General features: G+C 37.9%; 1 protein-coding gene across 4 annotated transcripts in view; it reads left to right on the forward strand.

The window, feature by feature from the left end:
* MKL1 (megakaryoblastic leukemia (translocation) 1) overlaps window positions 1-18,561 on the forward strand; it is a 149,054-nt gene that overhangs the window by 17,187 nt on the left and 113,306 nt on the right. For 3 of the 4 annotated variants that reach the window (XM_014464145.2, XM_014464144.2, XM_006098544.3), the window contains exon 3: window positions 17,393-17,654. In XM_014464145.2, coding sequence (XP_014319631.1) covers window positions 17,393-17,654 — 262 coding nt within the window. Of the gene's footprint in view, window positions 1-13,178; window positions 13,197-17,392; window positions 17,655-18,561 lie in introns of those variants that run through there. The other variant, XM_014464146.2, reaches the window with a different exon arrangement.

Raw genomic sequence — 18,561 nt, forward strand, 5'->3', positions numbered from 1 at the left:
AAAAATGGATATAGGCAGTCACTTCATGTACACTTTCTTTGAACTGCTCTGTGGTCACGATTGTACGATCCACCTAGAGAGCCTTTGGGGCAATGCTTTATTATGCTTTCCTTGAGTTGCAAGGCTAATTTCTTGCAGCATTCTTTGTTTTGTGCCTTGAATGTGTGTTATTCACCCAGAGGTAAAGCTGGGAAATTCATTGGTTTGAGAGTTGGAATCTCTCTCCTCTTTCATCTTGAGGCAGTTTTGCAGGAGAATTTAACACCAGAAAAGATAAGGTTACTGAAGTTATGACTGCCCTGTTTGTGAGCAGGGTCCCTGGTGTCACATAGGGAGCTGTGGTATCCTTATTACATATTTTCTTTTTCATTAAACATTTTGGTTTTCTCTGAGATGCTAATGAGCTGTCCTGTGCCTATATTTGCTTTCAAGTTATTGGGAGGATTGATAGATATCTGTTGAAGTCCTATGAAAATAGGCAAAACAAGGCTCTGGCGTTTTAATCAGGTAGAGTTGTTTGGTGGCACTCAGATTCTTCAGACTATTTGTTAAATGCTTTTTACCTCATTCAGTAAAAGAGATAGAACATGTGCCCTAAAATCTATTAGCTGCTTCAGTCCAGTGAGGCACTTACCATTATGGTGCCTAACTAAGGTCACTGTGTTCAGTTTGACCCTATGGAATCCTAACCAGATTGCCATCAGCCTTGTATTCAAACAGAAAGAACAGCGATGTGGGTACCCGGTGTCTCTATAACAAAATGAATTGAGTTTTGGGCAAGTACAATTGTAATCTCAAAGGAGCTGATTGTATTCATGTTGTTAGGTAGGCTTATCCTGATTTGTGAACAAATTGTGTCTTTTCCCAAATGAATCAAAGTTACTCTGACTTCCATAGTAGAGCAGGGTGTATGTGTGTGTGTAAGTGTAAGTGCTCACCACTTCCCACTTTATTAAGCCAATGCCACATATGTTATGCTCTTTCTCATGAAGCAGCCTACTCCTGGCACCAAGTTCTGTATTAGGATTATATTCAACAATTTGTGACCAAAATAAATAAATAAATAAATAGTGACTTAAACATGCTATAAGTTTATTTTTCTTTTACATAAAAGAAGTCCAGAGATGGGTAACCCAAGGCTGGCGTGGTGCTCCACAATGTCAGGGAACCAGTTTCTTTCTATTTTTCTTACCCTGTCATTCTCAACATGTGGCTTCTTCCTCATAGTGTAAGATGGCTGCTTGCCCTCCAGCACCTCATCCACATTCCAGCCAGCAGGAAGGAGGGAAGTCCAAAGAATGATGTACCCAATTCCTTTACGGACATTTTTTTGAAATCACACTTTATACTTTTATTCATTTCCCACTGGCATGACCACACCTAACTGCAGGAGAGGCTGGGAAATGCAGTCTTCATTCTGGCATGCAATTAGCTAAAGCTCAGGTGTTCTGTTACTAAGGAAGAAGGGGAAAGTGGACTTTGGGCAACAACCTCCAGTACCTGCCATGTGATCGAGATGAGGTTCTTTTACTTCCTTCTTATTGGTATTCTCTAATATTTAAAAATGTTCATAATTTTCTTCCCATTGTATTCTTTTTCTTCATGCTAAGACTTTTTGAGTTATTACCTTTAGATGCTTTCTTCTTTTTTAGATATAGATCATAAATGTGCTTCCCTTCTCCTTGGTTAAATTTAGAACCTTTTCACTTTAAGATATGCCACCAAGCTATTTGAAAATTTTCATGCTGATGTGCATTTACCTTTTCTTTTTTTTGCTATTCTTATTATACTTGTTGCCTACACAGATGGCTTCAATATGCACTGCACTGACTGCTGAGTGCTGCAGCTATGTCTTAGCATTTTATAAATTCTACACTAATTGCTCTTAATTTAGGTGTAATGTGGAAACTCCTGCAGTGTTGAGAACACTTTGTTGTATTATTTGCCTTTTTTGAGAAATGGGTTTCTTTGCTTCTACTCTCTCTTCCTCTTTTACTCTGAAGCTTTAAATATAATTGTAATAAAGTTAAAATCGTATTTACTAATATCTGTTACATTTTACTTTATTAGAAATTTTCAGCACCTTTTTAAGAAATATTAATTTGCTGAGAGTAATATTATTTGAAACAAGAGGCCATGAGAAGGGAAGAATAATGAGCCATGACTTAGAAGCTGTTTTTATTTAAGTTGCTGAGATTCATTATGTTTTCAGAGGTTCTATGTTGAGTGAAACCTTTAATGACAATAAGAAACTGAAAATGCATTTTAAAACACAGACTCTGTACCTATATGCTGTGAAGGTAATGTGAAGAGCCAGTGCTTTTGTATGGTAACTGATCTTGCCTGAGTAGATTGTTTTAATTAATAAGTTAGCTTATGTAATTAAAGTGTAATCAGAAAAATAATTGGTGAGTTTGATGGTGATATAATGAGGTGTTTCAGCTCTAATGCTTCAGTGCTGTCACAGGTGTGTACGTTGCCCTGAGGGTCCCTCATTGTAGCACCCATTGTTGCCTGGCCTCTTCTGTCTTGAATGTACAAGTGTGGGTTGCTGTATTTGGGTGTTCTACAAAATTGCAGCAGTTTCTGGACTTTTTTTCTCTTTTTATGGCAAGATATTTCATTCCAGTGGTTTAAAATATTTGATCAGGAATTTAGGAAAATATTCATGGCTCCTTTTATAAAAAGGGAGCAGAGTTTTAAGATATGGAAAGAGAGCTCATTGGGAAACCTAAGGATATGAGGCTCTGCCACCGGAAAATAGGGCTTCTCTTCAAATGCTTCATTGTAGTGTGGAAACAAAGCACAATACTGTAAATGTCTTCCCTTTCCCCTAACTGCATCCTAGGTGAGGTTCGTCTCAACATGTTTTCATTCCAAAGTTAGTATGTTCAAAATATTTCATATTCATTCCTGAACAAGATCACTATCGCAGATTTCTATACTGTGGCTTGTCAACATTTCAGGTTGTCCTGGCTTATTGAAGTGTAAGGTTTTAGTGTAAGAGTGGAAGTGACAGAAGAATTGAAAATTATGTCACAACAGATTACATAATTTTGTAGGTGAATACACAAAATATGTTTAGATCCTATTTAAATTTATTTAGTTTTTTATACATAGCATGTGGACTTCTAAATATCCCTCATCCATTCTCTTAGAGAAGACATCTCTAAAAGACAGATAGAATTCCACATTTAAAAATTGGAATGCATTTGAACATCATAGAAGAGGGATTAGAAATCATAAGGAAAGCATGTCTGTAATGTTTGTGGGTATGAATATATTCAAGGAATGTAACCAAGTCATTTTGCCAAAATAATGCTTTACATTTCAAGCAGCCTTTTTCTCTTTTTTAAAATATATTTTTATTGATTTCAGAGAGGAAGGAAGAGGGAGAGAGAGATAGAAACATCAATGATGAGAGAGAATCATTGATTGGCTGCCTCCTGCACGCCCCCCTATTGGGGATCAAGCCCGCAACCAGGGCACGTGCCCTTGACCAGAATTGAACCCAGAACCCTTCAGTCTGCAGGTCGACGCTCTATCCACTGAGCCAAACTGGCTAGGGCTCAAGCAGCCTTTTCTTGGGAAGGGGGGAGTTTGGGGAGAAGGGGGTTAAGGCAGAGTTGTCAAATTTCTGTTAAATGTTTGTAACACAATACCACCTTATAGTTAAACTCTGTGTACTTTTTAGAGTAACTTTTCATAAGATCCTTTAAGATAGTAACAACAAATTTTATTCAAAGTGACTTGCTCAAGGTCATATTTACCAGATTTGGTTATATGATGTATTGAGATATGGGTCACATATCATAACTTTTTCCAAAACATTATTGCAGTTGTTACTAGAAGGCCAGGCAGAATGGTAAATTACACCAAACTCAAAGTCAGGCTGAAGACTGAGGTGAACAAGTTCCCCTACAATCTGTTCTCTCTACAGCTGCCAAAGTGTTTTTAAAAACATATGTCAGATTATATCACTCCATTGCTTATAACCTCCCAGTGCTGTGGTCGGCAAACTGCGGCTCGCGAGCCACATGCGGCTCTTTGGCCCCTTGAGTGTGGCTCTTCCTAAGCCTTAGGAGTACCCTAATTAAGTTAATAACAATGTACCTACCTATATAGTTTAAGTTTAAAAAATTTGGCTCTCAAAAGAAATTTAAATCGTTGTACTGTTGATATTTGGCTCTGTTGACTAATGAGTTTGCCGACCACTGTCCCAGTGGAATCCAGTTTTTCTTATTATATATTTCTCCCCCACTGCTCTATTCTCTGGCTGTGCTGGTCTTTCAGTTCATTGAAGATGCCAAGCTCATTCCCACTTCATGGCCCTTGAATTTGCATATGCTGTTTCCTCTGCATGGCTGGCTTCTTGTCAAACTCTGGTAGAGTCAGATTATGTGGTGTTATGGACATGGATCTAATCATATTTCTGATTAACCACTTTTAAGTTACTTAACTTCACAATGCCTTTGTTTCCTCAATTGTAAAAAAAAAAAAAATTGGGTAGTGCAGGGTGGGACAAAAGCAGGGTTACAGTTGTTTATAGGGGAAATAATACAATAATTAAAAAATAATAATCCTATCTAATAATAGACAAACATGGTAATTGACCATACCTCCACTATGCTTCCAATTGGCTAATCATCAGGATATGCAAATTAACTGCCAACAAAGATGGCGGCCGGCAGCCACGCAGCTGAAGCGAACATGAGGCTTGCTTGCTCCAGTGATGGAGGAAGCCAAGATTCCCCGCCTGCCACGGCCCAGCTCTGAGCTCCGGAAGCAACAATGTTTCAATTATAGAAGCTAAACAAACCCCAGATACCTGCTTTCAGCCAGCCATGGCCTCAGAGCTGGAGCCGGGCCTCAGAGCTGGAGCCAGCTCTCAGCTCCAGTGACAGCTATAGAAGGTAAATAAATCCCAGAATAAAAAAAAAAAGAGGCTGGGAGCTTCAGTTGCCCGCCAGCCTGAAAACGGCCCTCAGCCCTTCACCCAGACTGGCCAGGCACCCCAGTGGGGACCCCCACCGTGAAGGGGGTGTGAAAGCTGCAAACAGCCATCAGCCCATCACCCAGGCTGGCCAGGCACCCAAGCGGGACCCCCACCCTGATCCGGATCACCCTTCAGGGCAAACCAGCCGGCCCCCACCCGTGCACCAGGCCTCTAGCCTATATAGTAAAAGGGTATTATGCAAACTGACCCTAACAGCAGAAGGACTGGGAATGACTGGTCACTATGACACACACTGACCACCAGGGGGCAGACGCTCAATGCAGGAGCTGCCCTCTGGTGGTCAGGGCGCTCTCACAGGGGGGAGCTCTGCTCAGCCACAAGGCAGGGCTGATGGCTGCCAGCACAGCAGTGGTGGTGGGAGCCTCTCCTGCCTCCTCAGCAGCGCTAAGGATGTCTGACTGCAGCTTAGGTCTGCTCCCCGCTGGCAAATGAACACCCCCCGAGGGCTGCCGGGCTGCCAGAGGGATGTCTGATTGCCATCTTAGGCCCAATTCCCCGGGGAGCAGGCCTAAGCTAGCAAGTGGTCACCCCCGAGGGGTCCCAGACTGCGAGAGGGCACAGGCCGGGCTGAGGGACCCCTACCCCCGAGTTCACAAATTTTTGTGCACCAGGCCTCTAATACAATAATAAACTCTTGTGTTTTGCATACTCACAACTGTAAGCTTACTTTTGCCACACCCTGTATAAGTATATATCTCTTCAGTGTTGTGAAGATTGAATTCATACACATAAAGTGCCTCACTTATAGGAAGTGTTCATTAAGTGTTGGCTATTATTCAATCTCAGTTCAGATATCACGTCCTCAATGAAACCTTTCTTGACCATTTAATCTAAATTAGCCATCCTTCCCCCCCCACACACACACATAATATAGTTACCTGAAATTATTTTACTGTATATTTATTTACTTTTATTTACATGTGTCTCCCACTATCATGTAAGCTTCATGAAAGCAGGGGTATTGTCTGTTTATTGCACTCCCAGTGCCTAGAACAGTGCTTGTGATATATATTTATTGAGTGAATTAATGGAAGTCAGGTCCACCCCATAAAATCTTAGGTGATGTAAGACTGAAAGTTAAGAGAAGATGTTAAGAGAAGATGTTCCCATGTGTACCCAAAACCATTAGGTTATGTTCTAATCCAGCGATTTTCAACTGGTGTGCTGCAGAATTTTTAGAACATGCAATACCTAATTGTTTAGTCAGGGGCGCACTGACTCTTTTCCTTTAGATTGTCAAATAAAAAAATGGCAACAGCCAATACAACCATAGTCATCTGGTGTGAGTGAATCAAAATTATACTTTTATTTTGTCAGATTAAAAAAATATTTTTTTGTTGTGCTGCAGAATTTTTGTAATTAGTTTATGTATGCCATGAGATGAAAAAGGTTGAAAATCGCTGTTCTAAGTTATGGATATCTGGTAGGGGCTTGTCAAGATGGTGTAGAGGTAATCAATAGAGAAGGAATTGAGCCTGGAGATAAAATATATATTTTACTTTTCTTCTGTTTTTATTTATTTTGCCTGCTTCCAGCTGTTAAGTTCATGTCCTTTTATATGAGCCCTTGAGCTTTCTTGTGTCTTTAAGTTTGGGGACAGGTGGTTGCCCCTCAGCATTATAAAGTTACAGCTTTATTGAGCTTCTAAAATAGTGTGAGTAGAAAGTACTGATACGAAATTAGATACTCAGCTGTATATGATAATTTTAGGAGTCAGAGGGATGGTTTAAGATCCAGAGTAGGCAATCTGAGACTGGGAATTCCTGAGTTATGAACAGTCAGGTTTGATAGCATTTTTTTTATTCCCTTATATCAATACCTCTGCCTCTTTCTCTTCCAACTTTTTTCTGTTGTTCTCTTCCTATTTGTGTATTTTTGTTTGTTTCTATCATTGTACCTTCATTTCCATCTTTTCCTTCTCATGTACCTAATGAAAACTCAAATGACATTAGGTAAATGATTTGGCTTTGGCTCCTGGACCCAACATCCAAAATCAAATTTATCATCTTCTCAGATAAAATTCCTTCTCCTTTTCCCCCTGTTTCTATTAGCAGAATCATCATTCTGACAGTCTCTTTAGGTATCATCTTTGACACTTCCCTTTCCTTTACCTCCATATCCAGATACAAACCCATCCTATCACATATACATTTTGTCTCATTCATTCAACATTAATACAACAAAAATTTGAGTTCCTGCTCTGTGCCAGGTTATGTTGTGTGGCAGTTCCCTTCTTTTTACATTTACTACCCAAATTCAGGATCTCAACATGTTATACTTTGCCTATTGAGGTAGCTTTGTAACTTTCTCTCCAACCTCATATTCCTTTTTTTCCAACCCAGTATTGTATTCACTCCACTGTCAGATTAATTTTCTAAAACATGGTTTGACCATGTCATTCCCTGCTTTCTAGAGCTAAACTCAGGTTGCCATTCTAGGTGCATCTCATGTAACTAACTTGTACTTGAGTCATGTCACCTGCCAAATTGGATTGCCCTTTTAGAACATTGTCCGCACTTTCTCACATCAATGTTTTTGTTCATGATGTTATGTCTCCTGGAAGAATATAAACTTCCTGAAGACAGGAACTTTGTTTTAATTACTGTATTATCCTCAGCACCCCAAACAGTATCTGGCATCTACTAGCTACTTAATATACTATATTTATTGAAAGAATGAATGAAAAATAAGTGAATCCTGTCAATCCTAACCATTTTTAATTATTGTTCTTAAATATTAATGTTACCTACCTCAGGAGCTTTTTCTGATCTTCTGTGTATTTCTGTTTAAACATAAATATCTACCTGTGATAGAACCATCTTCCCTCTTTTTTTCTGAATCAGTGCTGACTTTGATTGCATATATGCTGTGGCTGCTGTGAGGATGATAGAGTCAGTAAATTAACAAATATTTATTGAGTTCCTATTCTGTGTCAAGTATTGTATCTAGGTACTTGAGTCAAAAAGACAATAGAATGGAATTCCTTTCCTCAATGTACTTACCATTTAGTGGAAGATTAATTCATTTAAGTAGTAGTGAAAATAAACAATGAGAGAAGCAAGGTAAAAACTGCCAGCCCTCTTAAAGTCTACACCTGCAACTGGCACAGCATCACTTTCACTGTGCTCCATTGGTCAAGGCATTCACAGGCCAACTCAGACTCAAGGGAGCGGAAACAGATCTCACCTATCAAAGGGAGAAGCATTAGCAAATTTGTGGTCATCTTTAATTTGCCATACCACTCTCATTGCTTTCCATTTTGTTGTGGTCAATTTTATATTTTTCTGTTTCTCATATTCTTGGTTTTGGATGATTTCTAAGATGAAGGAGGGAGGCCTTTTCTTTGCCATGTCACAAAGCCTGAATAGTTTTTAAGATATCTGAAGATAATGAGGGCGGTATTGATGGAGATAAGGGCAGCTAATTAGTCCTTCTGTGAGGAAAATATCAAGTCTTGGCTAATATCTAGTACATACATATTTAGTAAGCTCTCAGAAAATACTTGTTCTCGAATTCCTTTGTGTCTAATTTTATATATATATGTCTGCTTAGTTAGGAAGAGTTTTAAATATTTTAGTTTATTTACTATGTTGAAGATAAATTGAGGAAAATAAAAGTAAAATATCTGTCCATCTTAAAGTTCATTAATTGATTAACAATGATTTTTATACAGGCAATTTTTTTCCCCAAGAGCCATATAATTTGGTTGTATGAAACTAACTCTTTGTCATGGGTCATAATAAAGAATCTTGCTAGTATATACTTTTTTAGAGTTATCAGCTGTCTCCCATTTCTCTAACACAGTTTGTACTGTTGCTTCTAGTTGCATATGCGCTCAGCACCAGCAGAAGGCTTGCAGCCCCAAAAGGGGGTAGGGTGGAGAAAAGATGAAGTAGAATCAAACCACCAAGAGAGGAAGCAGATGGGTTGTGGGAGATGACCCTGCCCCCATGTCATTTTTGTTCTGGCTGCTACTGATCTATGTGAATCAGCAGCCAAGAAATTGGAGTTGGTGATCCTAAGATGAAAAATAAAGTTTGATCTTGACTCAGTAGAATTATAAATTTATAGCACTAAAACATGATGCAGATTTTTTTTTCTTTTGGTTATTTTAAATACGTTTCCTTTGAAACATTTCAGAAAGTATTTTGTTCGAGATAAATCTTTAATTTTTCTAAATAATATGATACCTAGATTCTGAGATAAATATTACTCTTTTAGGTTTTCTTGTTCATGCAAGTTTTACAGTAAGTAAATTTTAGTAGTGTTCAGGAATTAGTAGAGGAGACTTAATACATGGTGGCTGTACCTCACATTTTTGGATCTTGTCTCTAGATTGCCAGAGTTTACTAGGACTTTCTCCTGTGCGTTATTTAACAATGAGTAGAAAGTAGTGTGTTTGCTAGAGAAATAAATCTTCCCAATGTATATATATTTTATGCTAAATATTCTCTCTTTTGTCAGTGCTTGTACTTGTCTTTTGTTTGGCTCATTTTCTAAGGTCAAGATAAAGGAGACCTTCCTGTAGGTTTCACCAAGTCTTCACTTTGTTCTATGGGAGAATCTTATTTTTTACAAAATTATAAGAATGTTATCAAACATACACAAATGTAGAGAGAATAATAGTATAATGAATCTTTTATACCCAGTACTTAGCTTCAACATTTATCAATGTTTTGCCCACCCTTCTTTCATTTTCCCCTACTCCCAATTTTTATGGAAGAATTTTATTGTAATATAGTTTAATATTAGCATTTTTAAAGGACACATCCTGAAACTTTTGAAATCTCTAAATTAACAAGTATCACTATAGCATATAATTTACTCAATAAAAACATGTGGTAGCATATATATATATATATAATTTTTAAGTGGTCTCTTCAAGCCCTTAATGATCCTATAAACATGGAACCCAATTTGTTACTAAGCTATTAAAATAAATTCTGAATGAAACACTCACTAAAATAGTTTTTTTAATTGCTTTTTCTTTCATTACAGGTAATGACAGGCACAATTGTGATCCAAGTCACTACAGAATTTGATACTCCTTTCTTTAATCTACTAAAAATGTATGTGTTCTAAGGAACATTACTTTAAACTTCTTCATGCTTAGCACTAGGCTTGTATTGACTTTCTTTTGGGGGCCATTTTCCAAAGCTTCTTTTAAAAAATCATTTTCTAGAATACTGGTTATATGCATTAAGTGCATACCAGGATTACAGACTCCAGCAGTTTAACTTCATGCTTCATTAGAAAAATCATGATATGTGATGGATCTTTATTGTCTCTTTGGGAGTAGTAACAAATGTGAATGTCAAATCTCTGAATCTCAGAAATCCTATATAATAAAAGGCTAATATGCAAATTGACCTAACGGCAGAACGATCAGTCGCTATGATGCACACTGACCACCAGGGGGCAGACGCTCGATGTAGGAGCTGCCCCCTAGTGGTCAGTGTGCTCCCACAGGAAGAGCGCCGCTCAGCCAGAAGCCGGGCTCATGGCTGGCAAGCGCAGCGGTGGTGGCGGGAGCCTCTCCTGCCTCTGTGGCAGCGCTAAGGCTGTCTGACTGCTGGCTTAGGCCTGCTCCCCATGGGGAACGGGCCTAAGCTGTTAGTCGGACATCCCCCGAGGGCTCCCAGACTGCGAGAATTATTCAAATTTTGTGCACCGGGCCTCTGGTAGTAATAATAATCACATTCAAAAGAGGTCCTTAGTGAAAAGTAAATTAGTATGTTCTGAATTAGTGAAAAGTAAATTAAAGAATATTTTAAAGAATAGAAACTTATTTCAAGCTGGATGAATAATGTGGGTTAGCTTAGTAAATAATAATAATTATTATTTTGTTGTTAATCCTCACATGAGGATATTTTTTCCATTGCTCCTCAGAGTGGGAGGTGGAGGGGGGGGAGAGAGAGAGAAACATTGATGTGAGAGAGACACATTAACTGGTTGCCTCCCACACATGCCCCTACTGGGGATAAGGAACAAACTTGCAACCCAGGTACATACATGCCTTTGACTGGGAATAGAACCTGAGACTTCAGTGTGCAGGCCGAAGCTCAACACCGACCAGGGAAGTAAATTATCTTTTTAAGAAGAAATCTTGCTCTAACCAGTTTGGCTTAGTGGATAGAGCATCATCCTGCCGACTGAAGGGTCCCAGGTTCGATTCCGGTCAAGGGCATGTACCTTGGTTGCGGGCACATCTCCAGTAGGGGGTGTGCAGGAGGCAGCTGATTAATGTTTCTCTCTCATTGATGTTTCCAACTCTCTAACCCTCTCCCTTTCTCTCTGTAAAAAATCAATAAAATATATTTTAAAAAAAATCTTGCCAGGCCATTTTTAAATTATTGTGGCAAAAAAAAAAATACAGCATTAAACTTACCATCTCAACTATTTTTAAGTATACAGCTCTGTAGTGTTAAGTATATTTACATTGTTGTACAACATATTTCTAGAACTTTTTCATCTTGCAAAACTGAAACTTTATACCCAGTAAACACTATTGCCAGACCATTTTTAATGAAAAATAACTCATTTTAAATGAGAAATATTTATTTACATATTAACATTGAATATGTTAGTCTCTCTTGTAATCATGTAAAGAATGAATTATGAGGCAGTATTTTAGTTTTTCTCTTAATTTGGTAAACACTATAAAATTGCTGGTACTCTTTTACTTGATAGACCTCTCCTCCCACTGTAGCACATTTTACTTAATTTCAGACTAAGTTATAGTACCAGAGATACCAGGTAAGTCTGAAATAATGGGGTTTTGCTGTTTGGATAAGAACTTTTTATATAAAACTACTAGAAGCCCAGCGTGTGAAATTGCGTGGCCCCACCCACCCGCGCCGGTCTTTGGCGTTAGGGCCACAGGCCTTTTATAATATAGATGATTCTACCCAACAGTTTAACTAGCGTACTTAAATGGAATGAAGTTTACTGGTTCCTTTCTTTGACTTTTCTAAACATTTTTAAAAAGTGTTTCTGTATGTTTCATGCAGTCTTTCCAATTCCTTCAGATTTTCCTCAAGATGTGCCTGTTTTGGGTCCCAGATTATCTTCATGTGTCTTTCATTTGCTTCTGTCTTTGTTCAGACAAGTATTTATGAGTGCCCCTTAATATGCAGATGCTATCTACAGGGTCTCTCTACAGTTGTTACTGTCTCAGTTTCTAATGAGAGGAATGAACTCATATTAATCATGATTGAATAACTTTCCCCCCAAGATTTATTGAAATATAATTGACATACAACAGTGTGTAAGTATAAGGCACACAGCATAATGACTTAACATACATATTGTGCCACAGTAAGTTTAGTTAACATCCATAATCTCATATAGAAACCAAAAAAAGCAAACACAAAAAACACAACTTTTTTGTGTGTGATGAGAACTCTTAGGATTTACTATTTTAATAACTCAGATAAAGCATACAACCTGATGTAAAGTTCTGCATTACATCCCAGGTCTTATTTATCTTACAAAGTGGAAGCTTGTACCTTTTGACCACCTTTATCCAATTTTCCCACTCCCTGCCTCTGGTACCCACAAATCTGATCTCTTTGAGTTTGGGTTTGTTTCTTTTTTTGGGGGGGAGGGGGGGCTGTTTTTTGTTTTTAGATTCCATATACTGGATAAGTGAGATAATACAGTATTTGTCTTTCTCTGTCAGACTTATTTCACTTAGCATAATGACCTCAGGGTCCACCCATGTAGTCATAAATGGCAGGATTTTTCTTCTTTGTTATGAATGGATAATATTCCATTGAATATCAATAACTATTTATTGAAAACCTGTTACTATATGTGAAGCCACCTTTCCTATGTCTTAGGGCTGAAATTTTGATACTGTCCTTCTACAGCTCACTTAAGAGTTTTTGTTGTTTTTAAAATGAACATGTTAGTGTGTCATCCATGTGCACATGTGCGCGTGGTCACATATGAATCAGCGTGTGGAAGGGTATTGAGGACTACTGCCCTAAGGAGTTCAGGTCTCATAGAATCCTTTGAATATCATAAAATTGAATCTTTTTAGTTTTACAAGGCTGCTATTAAGGAAAGCAGACATGCTCTTTAAGGGTCATTGGCAAAGAATACTGAGCCAGATGGATTAATCCTGTATAACAATTGTTTTTTTTTCAGTACACACAGAGATATGGCTTACACGATGGTAAGTCATAGGTAAGATGGAAAAAATTCTTTGAAGGTTAGAGTCTGGATTTTCTTAGTAGACGTTTGTTGTTTTTTATTCCTAAAATTGTTCAAGTCCTTAAAAAAATTCCATTTCCCAATTTTGCCTATACTTCCTCTTAGAGTATTGAGCTCCTAAATATTTTTTCTTTTAAACTTGCCTCACTTATGTCTTCTTCCAGATTTTTTTTTGAGCAAAGTTCTTCTTAATATCTTTATTCTTTTTTAAAAAAATATATTTTATTGATTTTTTACAGAGAGGAAGGGAGAGGGATAGAGAGTTAGAAACATCGATGAGACAGAAACATCGATCAGCTGCCTCCTGCACACTCCCCACTGAGTATGTGCCCGCAACCAAGGTACATGCCCTTGACCAGAATTGAACCTGGGACCCTTGAGTCCGTAGGCTGACGCTCTATCCACTGAGCCAAACCGGTTAGGGCAATATCTTTATTCTTTAAAAAATATTTTTTAATTGATTTCAGAGAGGAAGGGAGAGGGAGAGATAGAAACATCAATGGTGAGAGAGAATCATTGATTGGCTGTCTCTTACATGCCCCCCACTGGGATCAAGCCCCAAACCTGGGCGTGTGCCCTTGGCTGGAATTGAACTTAGGACCCTTCAGTCCGCAGGCTGACGCTCTGTCCGCTGAGCCAAACCGGCTAGGACTATCTTTATTCTTTTTAATGCCACTTCCCCCCATCTTAATTGCTCTTATCTGGAACTTTTCCAATTCATTTTCTATTTTATGTAATTTATCAACCAGAACTATACTCAGGTTTGGGCACATAAAAGCCTTACATGAAGAGCAATGTGATGGTCTTTTTTAGTTTTCAATGCTTTTCTTCATTTTAAAATTCTAATATCTTGGTTTCTCCATCTGAAGCAAATTAGACTAAAGCCCTCACTAAGTTTGCAGGGAGCTGACTCCTAGATCTTCCTTTCTAAAGAACTATACCTTTTTCATTATAAAAGCAATATATAGTTTATTACAAGAGCACTTAAGTGTCTTAGGGAAAATTTGGAAACTAAAGAAAGTAAAAAGAAACAATCTGTTTTGAGTTTTGGTATACTTCCTTATAGTCTTTTTAACCCATATAATATTTTTATATATTAGTATGCATTTTATATCTTTTCTTACACTTAATTTTAGATAAATATTTTATACACCAGTAGCCTGGTGCTCGAAATTCGTGCACATTAAAAGGGAATTAATTGTGGAAATATTTTAATATTGCTATTTGCCCTTTCTCTATAATAGAAGTGTGAGAGATGAAAGGAAATTAGTAAAATGTATATGAAAATCATATATAAATTTATTAATAAACAGTAACAAAAGGATATAACAGCAACAGAGGCATGATATAAAAACGACAAAAACATGATATGAAAACAACAAAAACATGATATAAAAACAACAAAAACCTGATATAAAAACAACAGTGATGCAAACAATGACTGATAAAGTGATTAAATTTATTCTAATATCTCCCTGTACACCACATTAAGAGTGAAAACACTTTCAGAGTGCTTGACTAATTTCCCTTGTGCTGAAGTATTTAGAACTTTAACGTCACATGCTCTTTGAACTCGAGAGAAAGCAACATATAACTGATCATGTGCAAAAACGGGTTCAGGTAGGACTATGCCTACTCTGTCAAAGTTTGTCCTTGTGGTTTATTAATAGTCATCACAAATGCTGGCATCACGGGAAACTGTCATCGAATTAATTTAAATGGGAGGCCAGTGTCAGATGGGAACAAATCAATTCTTGGAATCAGAACAACCTCTCCCTCTGCAGATCCTGTTAATACTTCAGCTTCGATAATGTTAGATCGTAATCTTTTGATAATAAATCTGGTACCATTACAAAGACCCCATTTACTATTGAGATTTCTCAATAGCATGATGATTGCACCCACTTTCAATTTTAACTTATGACACGGCATTCCTGAAGGAGTAATACTATTAAGAAATTTGATGGCAAAATTTTCCTTTTTAGCATCATACGTGGAATCAATGGAATCATCACTCAAATATGTGTGAAAATCTCCATCGAGTATATCCAAAATTTCTTCATTTAATTTTTGAACATGCTCATTTTTTTGGACAAAGAATTGCACGTTTAGATATATTTTTAATATTATCTATAGATATACTATTTCCAAAGGTAGCTTCAATAATAGATCCATTACAAATTATTTCACAGGAGATTTCAATAATATCCATTCTTAAATGAAAACTGCTATCAAGTTTTACTAACTATTCACTATAAGCAGAATCCTCTGATCTCATATTTGTTTTAAGAGACAACTTTCTGAAACATCCCCAAACATTATAGTACTTTAAATTCATTTGTACTATGGCCGATCGCATAGCATGTGGTACAATACTGAGACATTGTCGAAAATCCCCTCCAAGAAGGAGAACTTTCCCACCAGATACAACATTCAAATTCATAATTTCTCTTAGTAATCTGTCTAAGGCGTTTATAGCATGACTGGATGCCATGGTGCATTCATCAATAATGAGAAGTTGGGCCTTTTTAATAGTTTTAGCAACTTCACTGTTTATATCGAGTCTAGAAATTGAAGTTTCATTTCATGGAATTGGTCATTTATATAGGGAATGAAAGCTTCTTCCACCGAGAAGTAAATTTGCAGCAATTCCTATAGACGCTGTGGGTAAAACAGTACCACCACAACCTGTAATATAATTTATTAAAACTTTATAAAGATATGCCTCCAGGCTCCGAGGGCCCATTCCTGCCTCAAACCTCGCCCTCCCGGGAAACAGTTCCCACCACGACCTCTAATATAATGTATTAAAACTTTGTACAGATATGCAGGTGAATAGGATTCCTAGCTGGCAGGCCCCTGACAGAAAGCTGGCCACCTGTCGATTCCATGAGGAGTGGGGCTCCCTCCTCCCTCCTGTCAGGGTCCGGGGTGCAGGTGAATGGGGTTCCTGGCTGTCAGGCTACTGACAGCAAGCTATCCAACAGCAGATTCTGTGAGGAATGGGGCTGCCTCCTCCCTACTGTCAGGGTCTGGTTTGAAGGCCAGACTCAGTACTTACATGCTCTGCTCCGAGGGCGGGTTCCTGCCTTAAACCTCGCCCTCCGGGGAAACAGCGGGGGGAGGGCACAGCCGTTTCCAAGACGACCCCTGTAGGACTGACTTCCTTACCGTTGGTCGAGCTTCTGGACGTGATGTTACACCCAGGGTTTTTGTATAAGTAGATTTTAAATGCTTTATAAAAATTATTCTTAACTGCATAGGATTTGGTGTATAAATATATTCTTAATCCACTTAACCATTAATTCCCATGTTGTTGAAAATACTTTCCTGTTGTAAGTACTTTGTCATTAAAAATATATATTTTTATTGATTTCAGAGAGGAAGAGAGAGATAGAAACATCAATGATGAGAGAGAATCATTGATTGGCTGCCTCCTGCATGCTCCATACTGGGGATCCAGCCCCAAACCTGGGCATGTGCCATGACTGGGAATCGAACCATGACCTCCTGGTTCATAGACTGCCGCTCAACCCCTAAGCCCTGCAGGCCAGGCTCTTTCATTTTTAAAAATCTTGTCCTTTCCCATGTTGCCAGGTATTTTGTTTTTCTTATCCTATTCCTGGGTACTATGATTAAATATTCATGTAAGCTACTACCCATCGTCAAACAGACATCTCTATATTTATATTTCTTTATGGTATCTAATGGCTCGGGAATTGTTTTCTTAAAGAAATTTTCTCCCCCAAATTGTGTTGGTAGTATATGACACTTTCATACCTTGTGGATGCTCATTAAATGTTATTTCTCAGGATACTTTCCCATAGTAATTGGAAGGTAACACTGATCTCAGCTATTTCTCCTTGGCCACTATTTCCTTTTATTTCGTTGTACGTGTGTGTGTGCATGCTACCTTTATTTTAATTGTATGTTGTCCTCCTGAGTGATGTAGTTGAGGACAGTATCAGACTTTCAATCTTATGCACTCTGTGAGTATAGTTAATTTAATAATGCTGCTATCTTATTTTACCAAAAGTTTTAAAGAATAATGGTAGCATACTAATAATATAATTAATAATATTAGTATTCAGCTTATTCTCAGTAAAATAGTCTATTTACAGTGACATCTAAGCTTTTTGTTTTTCCTTCCATTTCCAGGTTGCCATCACGAAAGCCAAAGTGGATTTCTCCAGTGTAGTGTGCCTGCCCCCTTCCGTCATTGCTGTGAATGGGCTGGACGGAGGAGGGGCTGGCGAAAATGATGATGAACCAGTGCTGGTGTCCCTGTCTGCGGCCCCCAGCCCCCAGAGCGAAGCTGTTGCCAATGAACTGCAGGAGCTCTCCTTGCAGCCCGAGCTGACCCTTGGCCTCCACCCTGGCAGGAATCCCAATTTGCCTCCACTTAGTGAGCGGAAGAATGGTGAGTAGACAGGGAATTATTGCATTGCCTGGTTTTATTTTATTTTATTTTATTTCTCTTAAAAGTTTCTTATAATCATACTCTTTCTTGTAAAACAGAGAAATAGTAAGTTTAGGTGATCATTGTGAACCCAACATCTTCTTTCTGGGTTATTATAATTGCTTTTTAATTTGTCTTCCTACTTTTCTGCTTCTCCCTCCTCACTCCTTCCATAGATTCATTAATTCAGGAAATATTTATTGAGCATCACTGTATTATAAACTGCTAAAATTAGGGAGTGAGTTGTGTTGAATTGTATGTGGCTGTAATTTATTTTCATTGCTTTATAATAAATCCATTTTATGAATATACTGTAATTTGTTCATTTTACTTTTGATGGATATTTGGGTTGTTTTCATTTGGGACTATTATCAGTCATGGTCCTATGAAATTTTTGTACATGTCTTTTGGTATACTTGTTTGGATTTTTATTTGAAATATATCATTTATAGGTTAATGGGGAGAATATACACTTAAAACATTTTTAAATTTATTGAGTTTTGAGAGAGAGGAAGGGAGGAGAGAGAAATATCTATTTGTTGTTCCACTTACTTATGCATTCAATGGTTGTTTCTTGTATGTGCCCTGACCAGGGATCGAACTCACAACCTTGGCATATTGGGGCAATACTCTAACTAGCGGAGCTACCCGACCAGGGGCCACATTTTAAATATTGGGAATTCCCAACCAGTTGAATCTTTCAATAAAATAGGCCTCCTTTAATATCTTTCCTTTTTAAAAAAAATTCTTTGTTTTTTGTTCATCCTTACTTGAGGATATTTTTTCCATTAATTTTTAGAGAATGGAAGGGAAGGGGAGAAGCAGAGAGAGAGAAAAACATCAATATGAGAGAGACACATAGATTGGT

This window comes from Myotis lucifugus, unplaced genomic scaffold (genome assembly GCF_000147115.1).
Source record: "Myotis lucifugus unplaced genomic scaffold, Myoluc2.0 scaffold_239, whole genome shotgun sequence".
In the NCBI taxonomy this organism is placed as follows: Eukaryota; Metazoa; Chordata; class Mammalia; order Chiroptera; family Vespertilionidae; genus Myotis; species Myotis lucifugus.